Source organism: Alosa sapidissima, chromosome 21 (genome assembly GCF_018492685.1).
Source record: "Alosa sapidissima isolate fAloSap1 chromosome 21, fAloSap1.pri, whole genome shotgun sequence".
NCBI classification, from domain to species: domain Eukaryota; kingdom Metazoa; phylum Chordata; class Actinopteri; order Clupeiformes; family Clupeidae; genus Alosa; species Alosa sapidissima.
The window spans coordinates 29,130,542-29,146,719 of record NC_055977.1 but is presented as its reverse complement, the minus strand read 5'-3'; the positions used below and the strand labels follow the sequence as shown (position 1 = coordinate 29,146,719).

Below are 16,178 nucleotides of genomic sequence, written 5' to 3'. Positions count from 1 at the left end.
AAAACAATTGGTCCATGGTAGCATTTCGCTTCCATTAGATGGCGCTAGTGCACTAGCCTACTTCGTACAGAGCTCTAAATACGGCTCTGACTTCGCAGTGCCTGTACATCCTCTCAGGCAAGAGGGGGTGAGAGAGTGAACTTTAACGGCAGCGCGCTTTCTCCAGCATCCTACCTGCAAGACGAGGTCGGCGCGAGAGGTCCCTGTGGCGGCTCTCCTCCGGTGGCACCCAATGGGCCCCCACTCAAACTCCCTGCCTTTAGACACGCGGACCCTGAACTGGAAACGGACTCGATCTACCGAACTCCCTGAAAAATGATCACTGCGATGTGCTAGGGAAGTTTCTCCGCAAAATATCTGGATACATTTTCATGTTTACTGGAGGTAAGTCTATGCACCTTATGTAGCCCTGTGTTATATTTGTTCATTCAGTCTATAATCTCAGGGATGCATAGTCTACGTGTTTTCATAATCCAGTGTCTTATTGCCTAAACAGTACAAACTTCACGTATAGGCTATAGTGATTTTGGCATGCAGGTCTCCCTTCTGTAGCCTAACGTTAAATCGGAGAAACAGAGGAGATTTTGGTTATGTCCTTTTTAGAAACTGAACTCGAAATATAACGGATTATTCCACAACAATGGAGGTTACCTAGGCCTAGATTCTTTATATGTCAATAGGTTATAACGGCTTGCAGGTTTAGATGGTTTCACATAAGCTAATGAGTTAGTGATACCAGGTCTTAATTGTTGCAGATCTTGATAATGAAAAAAAAAAATCATATCTGGACATAGAATGTTTAGCCTATATTAGAGCTTTTTAGATGCTTCTTTCTCTAAAAAAAAATCACTCTGCACGATTGCTCATTTTTCTATTTCACACACACACACACACACACACACACACACACACACACACACACACACACACACAATTACACAAATATCTTGGGAGTGTGTCTAAAGGTATCCATTCAGTATTTCACTGATGCTGTAACTACAGGAGGCTGTATATTGCTTGTGCGTAAAGATGCGTAGGTAACCCACTTGTAGTTCAACTCCGCGAACCGCGGTTAAAAACGTCAGACACAGAGGCAAATTTAGAGGTCCACACACCTGGATTCTATCACACCTGCGGAGGTCCAAATATAGGCTACCAGTGTCATGCACACACGCAGGTGAGCCTGCGATTAGGGTGCATCTGTCGAGGGCAAATATGTGTCCAGGGCAGTGGAAAAGAAAGGACTATCAGTTGGTATTACAGTCTGTTCAGTTCCCCCCCAACCTAAAAATACTCCGAATCTCAAACGTGCGCCGTAAGAACATGGACGCGATGAATAATTGAGCGCAGCGGAGCTGGGGATTCAGCGCAGGCAAAGGGGTCAGCTGTGTTCAGTCTCCGCGCTTCCTCGGACGCCCTGCTGCCTCGGCCTCGTTTAAGACCAGCCGTTCCTGGGAGGATGTTCCGCGGTATGGACCTATGGGACATGTGTAAAGTGGTCAACCACAAATCATGAAAACAGCATACAGCGTGGGGGAAGGGGGCCGGCAAGATCTTATGCGGATTCTTAACCCTAGAGTGTGTCTGTGTTTTCCCAAGTCCCAATCAATGGAGAAGAAAAAAAATCCTATAATATATATTTTTTGAGTACCATTTTCTCCAAGACATAATTGACTTTAATTTAACAATTTTCTCACGTTTCTAAAATTTAGCTCCTAAAAGCCTTTGTCTCAGACCAAGTCCAATTAAGGACCACTCAAGATACTAAAATATTAATTATTTCTCTAACTGCACTGATGTTCTTAGGTTTCTGTCGGTTTCTTTTTTTGCTCCTTACAATGCAGCAACTGTCAGATACTATTTGCTTTATTTCTGTGAAATGAAGCAAAACAGCACCATTCTTCTCTGTGAAAGTGTTCTTCTGATTCAATATCTGTATGCCCTGTAGATGCCGTTCTTACCAACAGCGTTCTTGTCTGTTTGTTGTTTTGTTTTAGTTGGGGGTTAGTCACCGAGATATGTCAGAAGGAATCCTCTGTGAGACCTAAAGCAAACAAATGAAAGCAAACTCTGTGGCGGAGAGTACTGGGGTGACTGGGAAGTGTGTTTCAGTTATTGTCTGTGTTTGAGTGATTGGAAGTGTTTGAGGAAATGCTGAGTCACTTTAACAGAGGAAACCCACTCAAAGGCTGAGTCCTGGTGGATCTGCCCCAGATTTAAGTAATAGTGCAGTCCTGACAGATACAGTCGCCATGGGTGCAAATTCATTAAGTGTTTGAGAACAGTAAACATTTGATGATTTTTTTCCCTTTAGCGGGGCTCTCTGTCTGTTTCTGTCTCTCTCTGTCTCTCTCTCTCTCTCTCTCTCTCTCTCTCTCACACACACACACACACACACACACACACGTTTGCAAGATTGCAAGAAACTGTCCAAATTTTAATTAGCTATGTTTAGTAATACTGTCTCCCCCCCCCCCCCCCCCCCTCTGTTAGCTCACACCCAGAATTCAACATGAGTAATATTTACGAGTCTGCTGCCACCACCCTGGACCTGTTCAACACGCCATGCCTCACTAAGGTGGAGCTGCGTGTGGCCTGTCGAAGCCTCTCTGACCGGGATGCTCTGTCCAAGCCAGATCCCTGCGTAGTGCTCAAGATGCAATCCCATGGCCAGTGGTTCGAGGTGGGTGTACCCGCTCTTCTCTTCCCACGGAAAAACCCTGTTCTAAGCTTTTCAGTTCCCCCGTCATACTGCACTCATCTCTAAAGTACCAGTTGTGACTTTTTTGTTCTTTTTTATAGCCGTTTTGTCCGAGTGGCAGCCTCAGTCAATGTGTGTGTGTGTGAGAGAGAATGTGTGTGTGTGTATGTGTATGTGAGAGAGGGAATGTGTGTGTGTGTGTGTGTGTGTTTGTTGGTGTGTCTGTGTGTGTGTTTGTAAGGTCATTTGGCTGGAATCATTACAGACGTTGTTTGCCATGTGAAGTGGTCGAGAAACAGTTTTGTAAACTAATCCCTTTTATAAGCTCTGAAAAAAGTAAAGATATGCATCTGCACCAATGATATGCTCTCTCTCTGTGGGTGTGTTGGGGGGGGGGGGGGGGTGGGTGATCAAAATGTTCTTGTAATGGTATAAAGTAAAAAGCAAAGTTTGCTTGAGAAAGGCAGATTTGGAAATTATTCATTTGTTTGTGCCTGTGTGTGTGTGTGCAACAAACTTGAAAGCATCTTTGAGTAGACCCAATTTAATTAAAATACTCACATGTACAACTTTGACTGTGTGTGTGTGTGTGTGTGTGTGAGAGAGAGAGAGAGAGAGAAAGAGAGAAAGAGAGTTTTTCTGTGTGTGTGTGCGTGGGTGGGTGGGTGGGTGTGTGTGTGTGTGAGAGAGAATGTGTGTGTGTGTGTGTGTGTGTGTGTGTGTGTGTTAAGATAAGACCCTTTGCAATGAAAGCCAAGTGTAGACTTGGTCCTTACTGTGTGCAACAGATTAAAGCAACTCCAAAGAACTTTTCCTCTGTCACACGCACCATTTGTTTATCCAGCACCGGCTTTGCAAATAACAATGTCCACAGACAAGCTAGAACATGTTGCATGATTTTATGAAAGTATGATGTATTGCGACATCAGATGCAAGTCAAATTTGTAGTTTCTCATGTCTCATCATTCCATCGAACTACAGATCCGCTACCCGATCCGGCAAACTTACATAGTGCGGTTATAGCCGATAGAGGGCCGCGAAGCGAATGCAGAAAGTGCCGTTCACCCTGTTATGAGTTGAACTGAAACGATTTTGGAAACATTATTTTATGGTACAAAAAACTCTTTGGTGTTGCTTTAAGGTTGTGTGCACTGCTAATTCAATATCTATTTCACGCACAAACATACACACACATGAAAGATATTGTTTTAATTTGCCATGTGTGTTTTTGTTAGGCATGAGCTGATTGGCTGTGGTTGGGATGAGCTAGTTAGCATATTGCCTATATTTGATTGATGTAAGGTGAGAACAGATTGACTATGAGTATGAGTTCTTGCTGTAAGCTGTGAACTGATTGGCTCAACGAGGTTGCTGTGAGGAGAGGTGCGCTCTGATTGGCTGGCTGCCATTTTCAGGTGGACCGTACGGAGATCATCCGCAGCAGCAGTAGCCCGGTGTTCTCGAAGGTGTTCACGGTGGACTTCTACTTCGAGGAGGTGCAGAGACTTCGCTTCGAGCTGCATGACATCAGCAGCCACAACGGCCTGAAGGATGCAGACTTCCTGGGCGCCATGGAGTGCACTCTGGGTCAGGTGAGAGCACTTTTGACCAGGTACTGTAAGCACACTTACAGTATAATGCACAGTCATGTACCGTAAGTGCACATGATGATATATGTGAGTGCACTTTTAACCAGGTACGCACACCTGTTCACAGGTGAATGCACACTTGTGTAAGCACACATGAGGATAGGTGTGCGCACAGGTACATGTGAGTGAGTTGAGCAGATGAACACACTTGTGAATACTAGGTGAGTACACACTTAGAGAGTTGGGTACACAGAAGTTGAGATGAGTATGCACAAGTGCACACTTATGTAAGTATACATGTGGGTAGGTTCGTACACAGTTGGACTTGTGAGTGCACTTTTGAGCGCACACTTTTGAATCCACTTTGAGAGGTGAACAGTACAAGCTCAGGCAGGAGGAGGCATTAGACAGTACTCCCCCACCAGGTGAGTGCACAATGGGGCAGGTGGATGTCTGCTTAAGCAGGTCAGTACCCTTTCAGTTTGGAGAGACCCAGTTAGTCCAGGAGAGTGTGTACAGTATGTCAGTAGTGTTAGTGTATGAGAATACATGCATGCAGATGAGAGATGAGGACACACACATTGGCCAGTGTTATATCTGTGTGAGACATAGATAGACAGACAGATACATACTTAATTGACCTCTTGTGAAATTTAGGAGGGCTCGCTAGGGTCTAAGTGACATAATTATCATTGTCTGAGAGTGTGTGTGTGCCAGGCTGTGTGGACATCTGTGTGTGGACATCTGCAAGGCCTTCAGCAGTGCATGCAGACGAGAAACTATGCCATGCATCAGTGGTGTCCAGGCTGTTTTCCGTGTGTGTCTCGGCACACAAGTATAATCAAAGCATTAGACAGAAGATTACCTGCTCAGAGGTGGGAGTAATCTGCACACTGTGTGTGTGTGTGTGTGTGTGTGTGTGTGTGTGTGTGTGTGTGTGTGTGTGTGTGTGTGTGGTGTAGCCTAGTGTGTGTGTGTGTGTGTGTGTGTGTGTGTGTGTGTGTGTGTGTGTGTGTGTGTGTGTGTGTGTGTGTGGTGTAGCCTAGTGTGTGTGTGGTGTAGTCAGGGAGAGAATGATCATGTTGTGCCTCGTCTTCCACAGATTGTGTCCCAGAGAAAACTGTCCAAAGCTCTACTGAAGCAGGGAAACACAGCAGGCAAATCCTCCATCACGGTGAGAGAAACACACACACACACACACACACACACATACACGCACAGACACACACACACACACACACACACACACACACACACACACACACACACACACACACACACACATACACGCACAGATACACACTCAGACACACACACACACACACACACACACACAAAGACACACAACACACATGTACAGACACTGACATACACACAGACATACACACAGACACACACAGACACACACACACACACACACACACACACACACACACACACACACACACACACACGCACATAGACACACACATACACACACACAAAGACACACACAGAGACAGACACAAAGACACCGACACAAAGACACAAAGACACACACACACACACAATTTCAGATCATGTCAGCTCAGATACATACATGCTGCACAAACACATATGCTAACAGCGCACCTATCAATGTGTTTGATTGCTTCACAGGTTACAGCGGAAGAGCTCTCTGGGAACAATGATTATGTGGAGTTGGCTTTTAGTGCCCGCAAACTAGACGACAAGGTGTGTGTGTGTTTGTGTGTGTGTGTCTGTCTGTGTGTGTGTGTGTGTGTGTGTGTGTGTGTGTGTGTGTGTGTGTATGTGTCTGTATTTGTGTTTATGGGAATCTCAGAATAATTCACAAATCAATACTGTCATACTACGCCACAATAATGATAACATCACGATGCAGCGACTCTGCGATACATTGATAGAAATTAATCTACAACTCATCACAATATCTGTGTAACTGAGGCCGAAAAAATGCCTCTATGTAGGCAAGAATACTCCTAAGAAATTGCTTCCCCTGATTCATTTGATATATGCACTATACTGTCCATTCAAGATGGGACTAGAACGTGAAATTGGTCAATTTATTCATTTAAGAGCAACTGCATATTTGCTGCTAGTGTATCGATAATGTATCACAATTCGATGTTCAATATTTTGTCCTACCCCATTTGTGAATGTATGTGTATATGTGTTTGTTTGTGAGTGTTTGTGTTGTATATGTGTGTGAGTTTTTGGTTAATGAATGCATGCGTTTGCTTGTGTGTGTTTGTGAGAGTTTGTTTTTTCTGAATGTGTGTATATGTGTATATGAGTTTGTTTGTTTGTGAGTTTTTGTGTGTATGTGTATGAGTTTGTGTTTTATGAATGTATGTATATATGTGTGTGTGTTTGTGAGTGTGTTTTATGATACTCTGTTTGCAGGATTTCTTCAGTAAATCAGACCCCTTTTTGGAAATCTTCAGAATAAACGACGATGGCTCTGGATCGCTTGTACACAGAACTGAGGTACATGTTTCACATACACTCACTTCCTATCTCTGTGTCTCTTTCACACACACACACACACACACACACACACACACACACACACACACACACACACACACACACACACAAGCAAACACATTGCTTATGCAAGTATTTGTGGTGATTTTGTGAGAGTAGTTCTAAAGTGTGTGTGTATTTTTTTGTTTGACAGACCATCATGAATAACTTAAGTCCCGTCTGGAAATCTTTTAAAGTCTCTCTCAACACACTCTGCAGTGGAGATGAGGACCGTCAGCTCAAGGTAAGGGTGTTTGGCTCGGGGTCATGGTGCAAAGGACCCTAGAGTGAAATTACTCCGAACCATCGCTTTAAGGCCCATTCCCACCAAGAACGATAACGATTACTATAAATAAATATCGTTCTCGTTAATATAAATGACGACGTTCACACATAAACTATAACGATAACGACATGAAGAACGATATAGCTGGGGATCACTTTCAGAACGATTTTCAGAATGATAAAAAGCTAATAGCCAATCAGAACCCATCGAATTTTAACCATCACATTCATTAACACAAGGAGAGATTTTGTTGTTATCCTTGTTCAGTGTGAATACAAAAGGACATGTACTGTATGCACACTGTTTGACATTGTCTCACACACACACACACACACACACACACACACACACACACACACACACGCACACAGAGCTAGTGCTAAAGTCATTGATTGGCAGTTGATGTGTGATTGACATGGATTGGCACTGATTGCTATTTTGGACACCTGTGGGTCAGTGTGCCCCAGTGCATGGATGAGAGATGTTTATGCATTCAGTTCACGGAGCATCTAACACCAGTAACAATCAAGACAGGACTTAGGCTGTGATGGAAGGTGGACAGTCACACACACAGACACACACAGACACACACAGACACAGACACAGACACACACACACACACACACACACACACACACACACACACACACACACACACACACACACACAGGGCCCTAACGCAGCGCATAACATATTCTTATCACAACATAAAGTTTATTCCTATCTTACACTCAAACATTTCGCCATGCCCTTCTCTTTTATTACACGATGCGCCCAGGGGTGTGCCAATTAACGACATGAGGTGTGATCTGGCGTGTGATCTAAAAATCGCTATCTTACACTATCTAAAAAGCATTACGCCACTGACCAAGAAAAAACTAGTCTATAGCGAAAGGCATATATGAAGCACAGCTGAAGACGCACTGTCACGAGATGTAAGCGGCAACTCTTCTGCAGGATAAATGTCCTTAGGTTTTTTATTCAGTCATTCGAACATTATTGGGGTAAGTGTTGCTTTTTTCAGGCTATGTTTTCGATGGTAACCCATTGTCAGTCAATAGTGAAAGTAATTAACTGTGTATGTAACTGTTTTGTCGTTGACTATGGCACCACAGTGAAGTTAGATTCACTTTGCCTATGAGTTCAAATCTAGACGAGTGCAGATGTGTGTAGCTTATACTCTGCTAGTCACAAACAGGTTTTAGTTAAACATGGTTTAGTGGAATACCTGTTCTATACGGTTTCGCGAGCAGGCAGATTCCATAAAATGCGCCGGTGACCATCAAAATACCGATGCACTGTTTGATGTCGCGCTGCTTGTTGTTAAAGGGAATGAGAGATGTCACTCTCATTGGCTCTCATTGGATGTTACGCCCAAAACACACCCATGACTGATTACAGTTTTTTTTAATCGCTAACAAGCGCTTACCCATACTTCAGATACTTTTTCTAAACTCTTAACACAGACTCACACCTACAAAACACAACTGGCCAAATGGATAATTTTCTTCTCAAAAACACATTTTGTTAAATATATTACTAACACATCTTTCTCTGCACACACTAACTTTACCAAAACACTGGAAATCTGACTCAAAATGAAATTATTCTGTCAATGAATAACACTTGTTTTCACTTCACAAGGTACATGCAGTCAATCAAAGTACACCAGGTTTCAAAATACTGGCTATTGTTGACATTACAAAAACTGCAACGTCTTTTATGTTTCAGTTTTACAGGTATTTGCATGCAAAACATGCTATCCACCGTTTTTACACTAAATTTCTTGGTTGGGAACTGTATGGCTACATGTAAGAAATACTGTTTACAGTATGATAGAACAGAAAAAGTTTTACAGTATTGCTTGAATACAGTGAACAAAATATCCATGAAACACACAAGAGCATTCTGAACAAAAAACAACAGCAAAAAGCCCAGATAAAAAGGGGGGGGGGGACTAAAAAAAAGCTAATCTCTGCGATCTTCAGGGTTAGGCTACATGTTTCCATCAACATCGCATCTGATATTATCCAAGGCGATGCACCTGGGATAAAACCATTTGGTAGCAGAAGCAGAGCAGAAGCAGAGGTTTTTATACTGTATCTAAGGTTTGGAATATTGTGTTTGCTATTGTGGGATGTTGTGTGTTAACATTCATAAATACTACAAAAACAATGCATAGTTTTGTTAGGAGGTATAGCTTGTTTGTTAAGAAAATGTAAGCATTGTGGAAATGTGTTCACTGACTGCATATTGTGTGAAAACGACATGAAATGTGTGAATGGTATTGCCACAAAAGACCGATGCTGTGCTAATTGTGTTTAGAGTTTTGAAAATGTGACAACTGGTTAGACAAACGCTTGTTAGTGACTGAAAAAAACTGTACTACAGGAGGTACAGTAGAAATACTGTTTACAGTATGATGAACAGAAAAAGTTTTACAGTATTGCTTACAGTGAACAAAATATCCATGAAACACACAGGAGCAAACAACAGCAAAAAGCCCAGATAAAAAGGGAGGAGCTAAAAAAAGGACAAAATTACTGTATCTAATCTCTGCGATCTTCAGGATCTTCAGGGTTAGGCCACATATTTTCATCAACATCGCATTGATTACATGGTCAATGCTAGTGGCACGAATTTCATCACTGACAACAGTTCTTGCAGCCTTTGGAATGCCACCACCACACATTCTTACACCTCTACCTTGCCCTCTCTTTGGGCCTGCTCTTTTTCCCTGGCCCTGCTCCTCTCACTGCTCCTGCATCTCTCACTGGGCCTGCTCTTCTCCCTGGGCCCCTTGCTCTTACTCTTCCTCGTCCAGACATTACAGTGTTTGTCTTTTTCTGTTTCTAAAAACATCACTCCTCAAAGTCCTCCTTTTACTGAATACAGTAAGTGTCAATGTAATAGAAAAAAATAACCCCTGCCACTGAGTCTAAGCCAGACTGGAATCAGCTGTAGTTGGCCCAATTCACCCAACATAAATCAGTTGTGTGTCAATTACAGTTTTTCTCGATTGCTTTTACCTGCTTAAGTAAACTAGAACCCACTTGGTCTTCATGACTACTTTCTTTGCAAAGCAGAAGTCATCTCTTGCGAATGTGTTCACATATTTTCATTGGGTTCACACATTTCTCACACCCTTTTGCAAAACAGTTAACACAGGTGTCATTCAAAAGCCCCAAACTCTACTGGTTTTCCCATGCTAAACAAAAGGAAAACATCTTTTCACAGGTGGTATAGATTCCTTGCATAAGTCGGAATCTCTGATACACCTGTGTGAAACTCCTTTGCACAATTCTTCAATCAGCAATCATTCATTATACATAAGAGATGTCTGTTCTGTGTTGCTATTTGCAAGTATGGATCTAATGCACATTTAGACAAAGTACTGTATTGCCTATTTGGTGGAGAAAACAGTACAACAGGTGTTGACTGTAGGTCTATTTCGATGAAAAATGACAAGTTGTAGTTCAATGAAATTTGCTGTATCTTGCTAGGTATTTACTTTATATCTTACATGTCAATGGCAGTTACATCTTGGGAGGAATGAATAAATTATTTTTTTATTTAGTACATTTTGTCTTTTCAAAGTTTTTTTCTGATACCAGAAAAATGAGAAAGTAATGGAACAGACATAGCAAAAATGCTCATTTTGAGAACTAGATTTTGCATTTTGTTGTCCAGTGTGTAATGATTGATTAAAGAGTGTTTTTTAATTGGCAACAAGTTGTAGTGTTTGAAGGCAAGATTTACTTTTGCTGCATGTTTTAAGTGTTTTGAGAGAGTAACAGCCTTTTGCAAGCAAAATGTGTAATTTTGTCTAGAGTGCTTTTGTTCAGACACGTTCAAGTTCAAGTTTTAACTGTTTTGAGAGCGTGATTTCAGAGTTGACACAGGTATCAAAACGATCGAGAAAAACTGTATTCAAATTGTTTGTTTATTATCAGCTGAGATATATTGTTTTTGAACTGATATCATTGCAGAAGCAGAGGTTTTTATACCGTATCTAAGGTTTGGAATATTGTTTTTGCTACTGTGGGATGTTGTGTGTTAACATTCATAAATAGTGCAAAAACAATCCATAATTTTGTTGGAAGGTATAGCTTGTCTGTTAAGAAAATGTAAGCATTGTGGAAATGTGTTCACTGACTGCATATCGTGTGAAAACGACATGAAATGTGTGAATGGTATGGCCACAAAAGACCGATGCTGTGCTAACTGTATTTAGAGTTTTGAAAATGTGACAACTGGTTGGACAAACACTTGTTAGCAACTGAAAAAAAACTGTAAGAAACATAAGAACCGCCTTTTTGCGCCAAGTGCCAGATGTTTGATAACAAAACCACCCCCAATGTGGACTGGACAAACCCCTAAATTTATTTAAGCTATTCGCCAGTGACCATGCGTTTTAGATAGGACCCAAAGATTCACACACACAGAGTCACACACACACAGACACATGCACACACACAGACACAAAATATTCTGTGTGTGTATTAGTATGTGTGTCCACTCAGCCACACCCAGGGGGGAAAGGTGAATAGGACACACACACACACACACACATCCACAAGTACAGGGGGGAAAAGGTGAGTAGGATGTCAGCAGCAGGACAGGAGGGCAGCATAAGAGGCCACGTTTGGCATTGATTTATTGACTGACTTCCTTTTGGGAGCATACTGATGAAGCCTTATTTATAGGCTTTCACATGGCTGTCACAGCAGAGCAGGGTTGCATCTCTCAACATTGACACGGAACATACGGCTTAAATATACATATACACTTATATTTATGTATGAACACACACAAACACAAACACACACACACACACACACACACACACACACACACACACACACACACACACACGAGAGAAACACATGAGACTACATGACCATGAGAAAAAGGAGAGATAAAAAAGACTATATTCTCTTCTTCTAATCTCCACTCACACACACTCACACATACATACACAGGATTCCGTAATTAAAACAGAATCTGCTTTAGCTGTGATGCATAAAGAGGAGCAGTCTGTCCTCTCTGTCTCTCACACACACATACACACACACACACACACACACACACACACACACACACACACACAAACACACCCACACACACACACACACACACACACACACACACACACACACACACACACACACACACCTACACACACACACACACACACACACACACACACACATATTCACACTGACACAGTGTATGCCAGTTAGAGAAGAGAGTGAGTGGGATAGGGTGTGAGGACAAGTGAAAATGGGAGCCAGTCAAACTTATTACTGTAATATTCCACTGTAGGGTGTGGGTGTGGGTTTGACTGTTTCTCTGGCAAACATTTAATGACCACTGCACATTTTTTTTGATGTCATATGGTTGCTGAGTGACATTCGAATGAGTTGACGGTCATATTCAAAATGAATAGACCACTGCAAATTTGAATATGACCGCCAACTCATTCAAATGTCACTCAGCAACCATAGGATGACATCAGGAAAATGTGCAGTGGTCTCTTAATTTTTTCAGAGCTGTATATATGTGCCTGTGTGTGTTTGTGTCTGTGTGTGTGTGTGTGTGTGTGTGTTAGTGTGTGTGTGTTAGTGTGTGAGTGTGTGTGTGTCTGTCTATGTGTATGCATGTGGTGTGTATCAAACATTATACTGTAGGTAGGTGGAGATGTACTAGGGCTGGGCGATATATCAATATAAAAGATACTGCATATCGATATATTTTAAAATGCGATATGGAATTAGACCATATCGCATATATCGATATAGTTCAAATTTGCACCGTGATCCTTGCTCCACGCAAGCCGCTGACCGGAGCTCTCTGCACTGCTCCCCTCTCTGCACTGCTGTGAAACTGTACGCTATATGAGTTATATGAGTTTTTCTCATATAAAATATATTTATTTCAGAAAAAGATTGGCCTATTTTATTTTATAGGCTATTTTTATTTAAGATATATTTTTTTATTTAAATGTGCACCTTACGGAGCTTTGATTTCAAAAAAGGTACTGCAGTTTTATGTTTACATTTTATTGTTATTTGAGTAGTGAGTTTTCAATAAAACTACTCATATTTGACTGAACATTTCATTTTACAGCTCTAACTTTGCGGAAAAAATAGCGGGATATATATCGTATATCGATATTCAACCTAAATATATCGGGATATGACTTTTGGTCTACAGTATATAGCCCAGTCCTAAGATGTACACAGCTCACAGATGAATATGGCTGATCAACATCTCTCATACTGTACATGATGTTCCTGCTGCATCAGTCAGTGTTAGAAGTGCACTCAGTACAGTCCCACATATACAATTAAGTGTGTGTGTGTGTGTGTGCGTGTGTGCATGCGTGTGTGTGTGTGTGTGTATGATAGAGCGACTACTAAAAGTCCTGTGCCAGAATTCAGGTGAGGGCCGTGCCATTTGAGATGGGAAAATAGGCAATTACTGTAACTAATTAATTAATCAACTAACAGGCAACAGCTTCAAACAGTTCTTTTCCTTGCTTTGATTCTCAAATCATCATTCATCATTATCATTCTCTGATCAAGATATCAGATGTGATTTGTTGTTGAGCTCAGAAGAAGGTGTGTTTGTGGCTATTTTGCTGATTGAGCTGGCAGGTCAAAGTCAAAGTCAAAGTCAGCTTTATTGTCAATTTCTTCACATGTTCCAGACATACAAAGAGATCGAAATTACGTTTCTCACTATCCCACGGTGAAGACAAGACATATTTTACCAATTTAAGTCCACAGACAAACATAACATTCAAGTAAACAAAAAAGTAAGTAAATAAGTAAATAAGAGGGCACATATAATAATGAAAAAAATAAGAGCAGCAAAATTTGGTTGAAATTGTGCATAGACAGTCAATAAAATACTAGTGCAAAGTCAGGCCAATAAAAGGCTTGGGTAGTTCTGTTTGACCTAAGTAAGAAAGAAAGTGGCATAGTGGTGCAAGTTATGTAAGAGCAGCAGAAGTGTTGTGTTTTCAGGACAACAACAACAAGTTGTAAAGTGTACAAGTGTGCAAGTGTGCAAGTGGAGTAGTGCAGGCGGCCATTGTGGGTCCAATGTCCAGGATGTTATGTAGCTGAGGGTGGAGGGGGGAGAGGAGGGAGAGAGTTCAGCATCCTTACAGCTTGGTGTATGAAGCTGTTGGTGAGTCTGGTAGTGCGGGAGCGCAGGCTTCTGTACCTCTTCCCAGAGGGCAGTAGATCAAACAGATTGTGAGCGGGGTGACTTGCATCACTCACAATTTTGGTCGCCTTGCGGGTGAGGTGGGTGGTGTAAATGTCCTTCAGAGAGGGGAGTGAAGCACCAATAATCCTTCCAGCTGTGTTCACTATGCGCTGCAGGGCTTTCCTGTTGTATTCAGTGCAGCTTCCGCCCCACACAGCGATACAGCTGGAGAGGATGCTCTCAATGGTGCCTCGGTAGAATGTGGTCATGATGGCTGGTGGAGCACTTGCTCGCCTGAGTTTCCGCAGGAAGTACAGGCGGCGCTGAGCTCTCTTCGCCAGTGATGCAGTGTTGGTGGTCCAGGAGAGGTCTTCGCTGATGTGCACCCCCAGGAATTTGGTGCTGCTCGCTCTCTCCACCACAGCACCGTCGATGGTCAGTGGCAGGTGTTGGGTGTGACCTCTCCGGAAGTCAACAACAATCTCTTTGGTCTTGCTGACGTTCAGCAGGAGGTTGTTGTCCCTGCACCACGTGGTCAGATGGTCGACCTCCAACCTGTATTGAGTCTCGTCGCCCTTGGTGATGAGACCCACCAGAGTTGTGTCGTCAGCAAATTTCACTATGTGATTGTTGCTGTAGGTTGCAGTGCAGTCATGCGTCAGCAGGGTGAAGAGCAGCGGACTGAGCACGCAGCCTTGGGGGGCCCCTGTGCTCAGTGTGATGCTGCTTGAGGTATTGTTGCCAACACGTACTACTTGAGGCCTCTGACAAAGGAAGTCCAGTAGCCAGTTGCAGAGGTAGGTACTGAGTCCCAGTTTGTCAAGTTTGCAGATGAGTTGTTGTGGTATTATGGTGTTGAATGCAGAACTGAAGTCTATAAACAGCAATCTCACATATGAGTCTCTTTTTTCCAGGTGGGTGAGGGCTGGGTGGAGGGCAGAGCAGATTGCATCCTCTGTAGACCGCTTGGCTCGGTATGCAAACTGGAAGGGGTCCAGGGTGGGGGGGAGAATGGATTTGATATGTGACATGACAAGCCGCTCAAAGCACTTCGTGATGATGGGTGTCAGTGCCACAGGGCGGTAGTCATTGAAGCAGGATGGAGCAGTTTTCTTCGGCACAGGTATGATGGTGGCAGCTTTGAAACATGATGGGACGATGGCTTGCTTCAGGGAAGTGTTAAAGATGTCTGTGAAGACATCCTTAAGCTCCCCTGCGCAGTCCTTCAGCGCACGACCTGGGATGTTGTCTGGACCTGTTGCCTTACGGGTGTTGATAGCAGCAAGTGTCCTCTTCACGCTGTCGGCAGAGAGGCACAGGGGCTGCTCATGTAGAGGGGGATGGGTCTTCTGTGGGCAGGTGCTGTTTTGTGCTTCAAAGCGAGCAAAGAAGCGGTTCAGGTTGTTGAGCAGAGGGATGTTGCTCTCACAGCTCTGTGGCGCAGGCTTGTAGTCCGTGAGGGCCTGAATGCCCTGCCATAGGCTTTGTGCGTTCCTGCTGTCTTTGAAGTGGGTGGTTATCTTGTGAGTGTATTCCTTTTTTGCTTCCTTGATGCCACGGGACAGGTTGGCTCTCGCTGTTCTCATGCCAGCTTCATCCCCAGCTCTGTAGGCTTTGTCTCTGGCCCTCAGCAGCCTGAGGACATCCCCTGTCAGCCATGGCTTCCAGTTAGCCCGAGTGATGATGTCTTTTGTGTGGGTCACATCATCGATGCACTTGGTGATGTAAGAGGTTACAGTGTCTGTATACTCCTCTGTGTCTGTCCGGTTGTTGTAAGTGGCTGCCTGCTTAAACATTTCCCAGTCTGTTGTGTCAAAGCAGTCTTGAAGAGCATCAGAGGCTCCCTCAGGCCACACTT

The 16,178-nt window shown here is 43.0% G+C and overlaps 1 protein-coding gene across 1 annotated transcript in view; it reads left to right on the top strand.

The window, feature by feature from the left end:
- The first annotated feature begins 133 nt into the window (after positions 1-133).
- The window catches only part of cpne4b (copine IVb), a 31,303-nt gene continuing 15,258 nt past the window's right edge, over positions 134-16,178 (top strand). Inside the window, exons 1-7 of the mRNA XM_042076897.1 lie at positions 134-384; positions 2,494-2,683; positions 4,117-4,293; positions 5,393-5,464; positions 5,929-6,003; positions 6,694-6,777; positions 6,971-7,060. Of these exons, the coding sequence (XP_041932831.1) occupies positions 2,513-2,683; positions 4,117-4,293; positions 5,393-5,464; positions 5,929-6,003; positions 6,694-6,777; positions 6,971-7,060 (669 nt within the window). The 5' untranslated portion in view covers positions 134-384; positions 2,494-2,512. The remainder of the gene's footprint in view (positions 385-2,493; positions 2,684-4,116; positions 4,294-5,392; positions 5,465-5,928; positions 6,004-6,693; positions 6,778-6,970; positions 7,061-16,178) is intronic.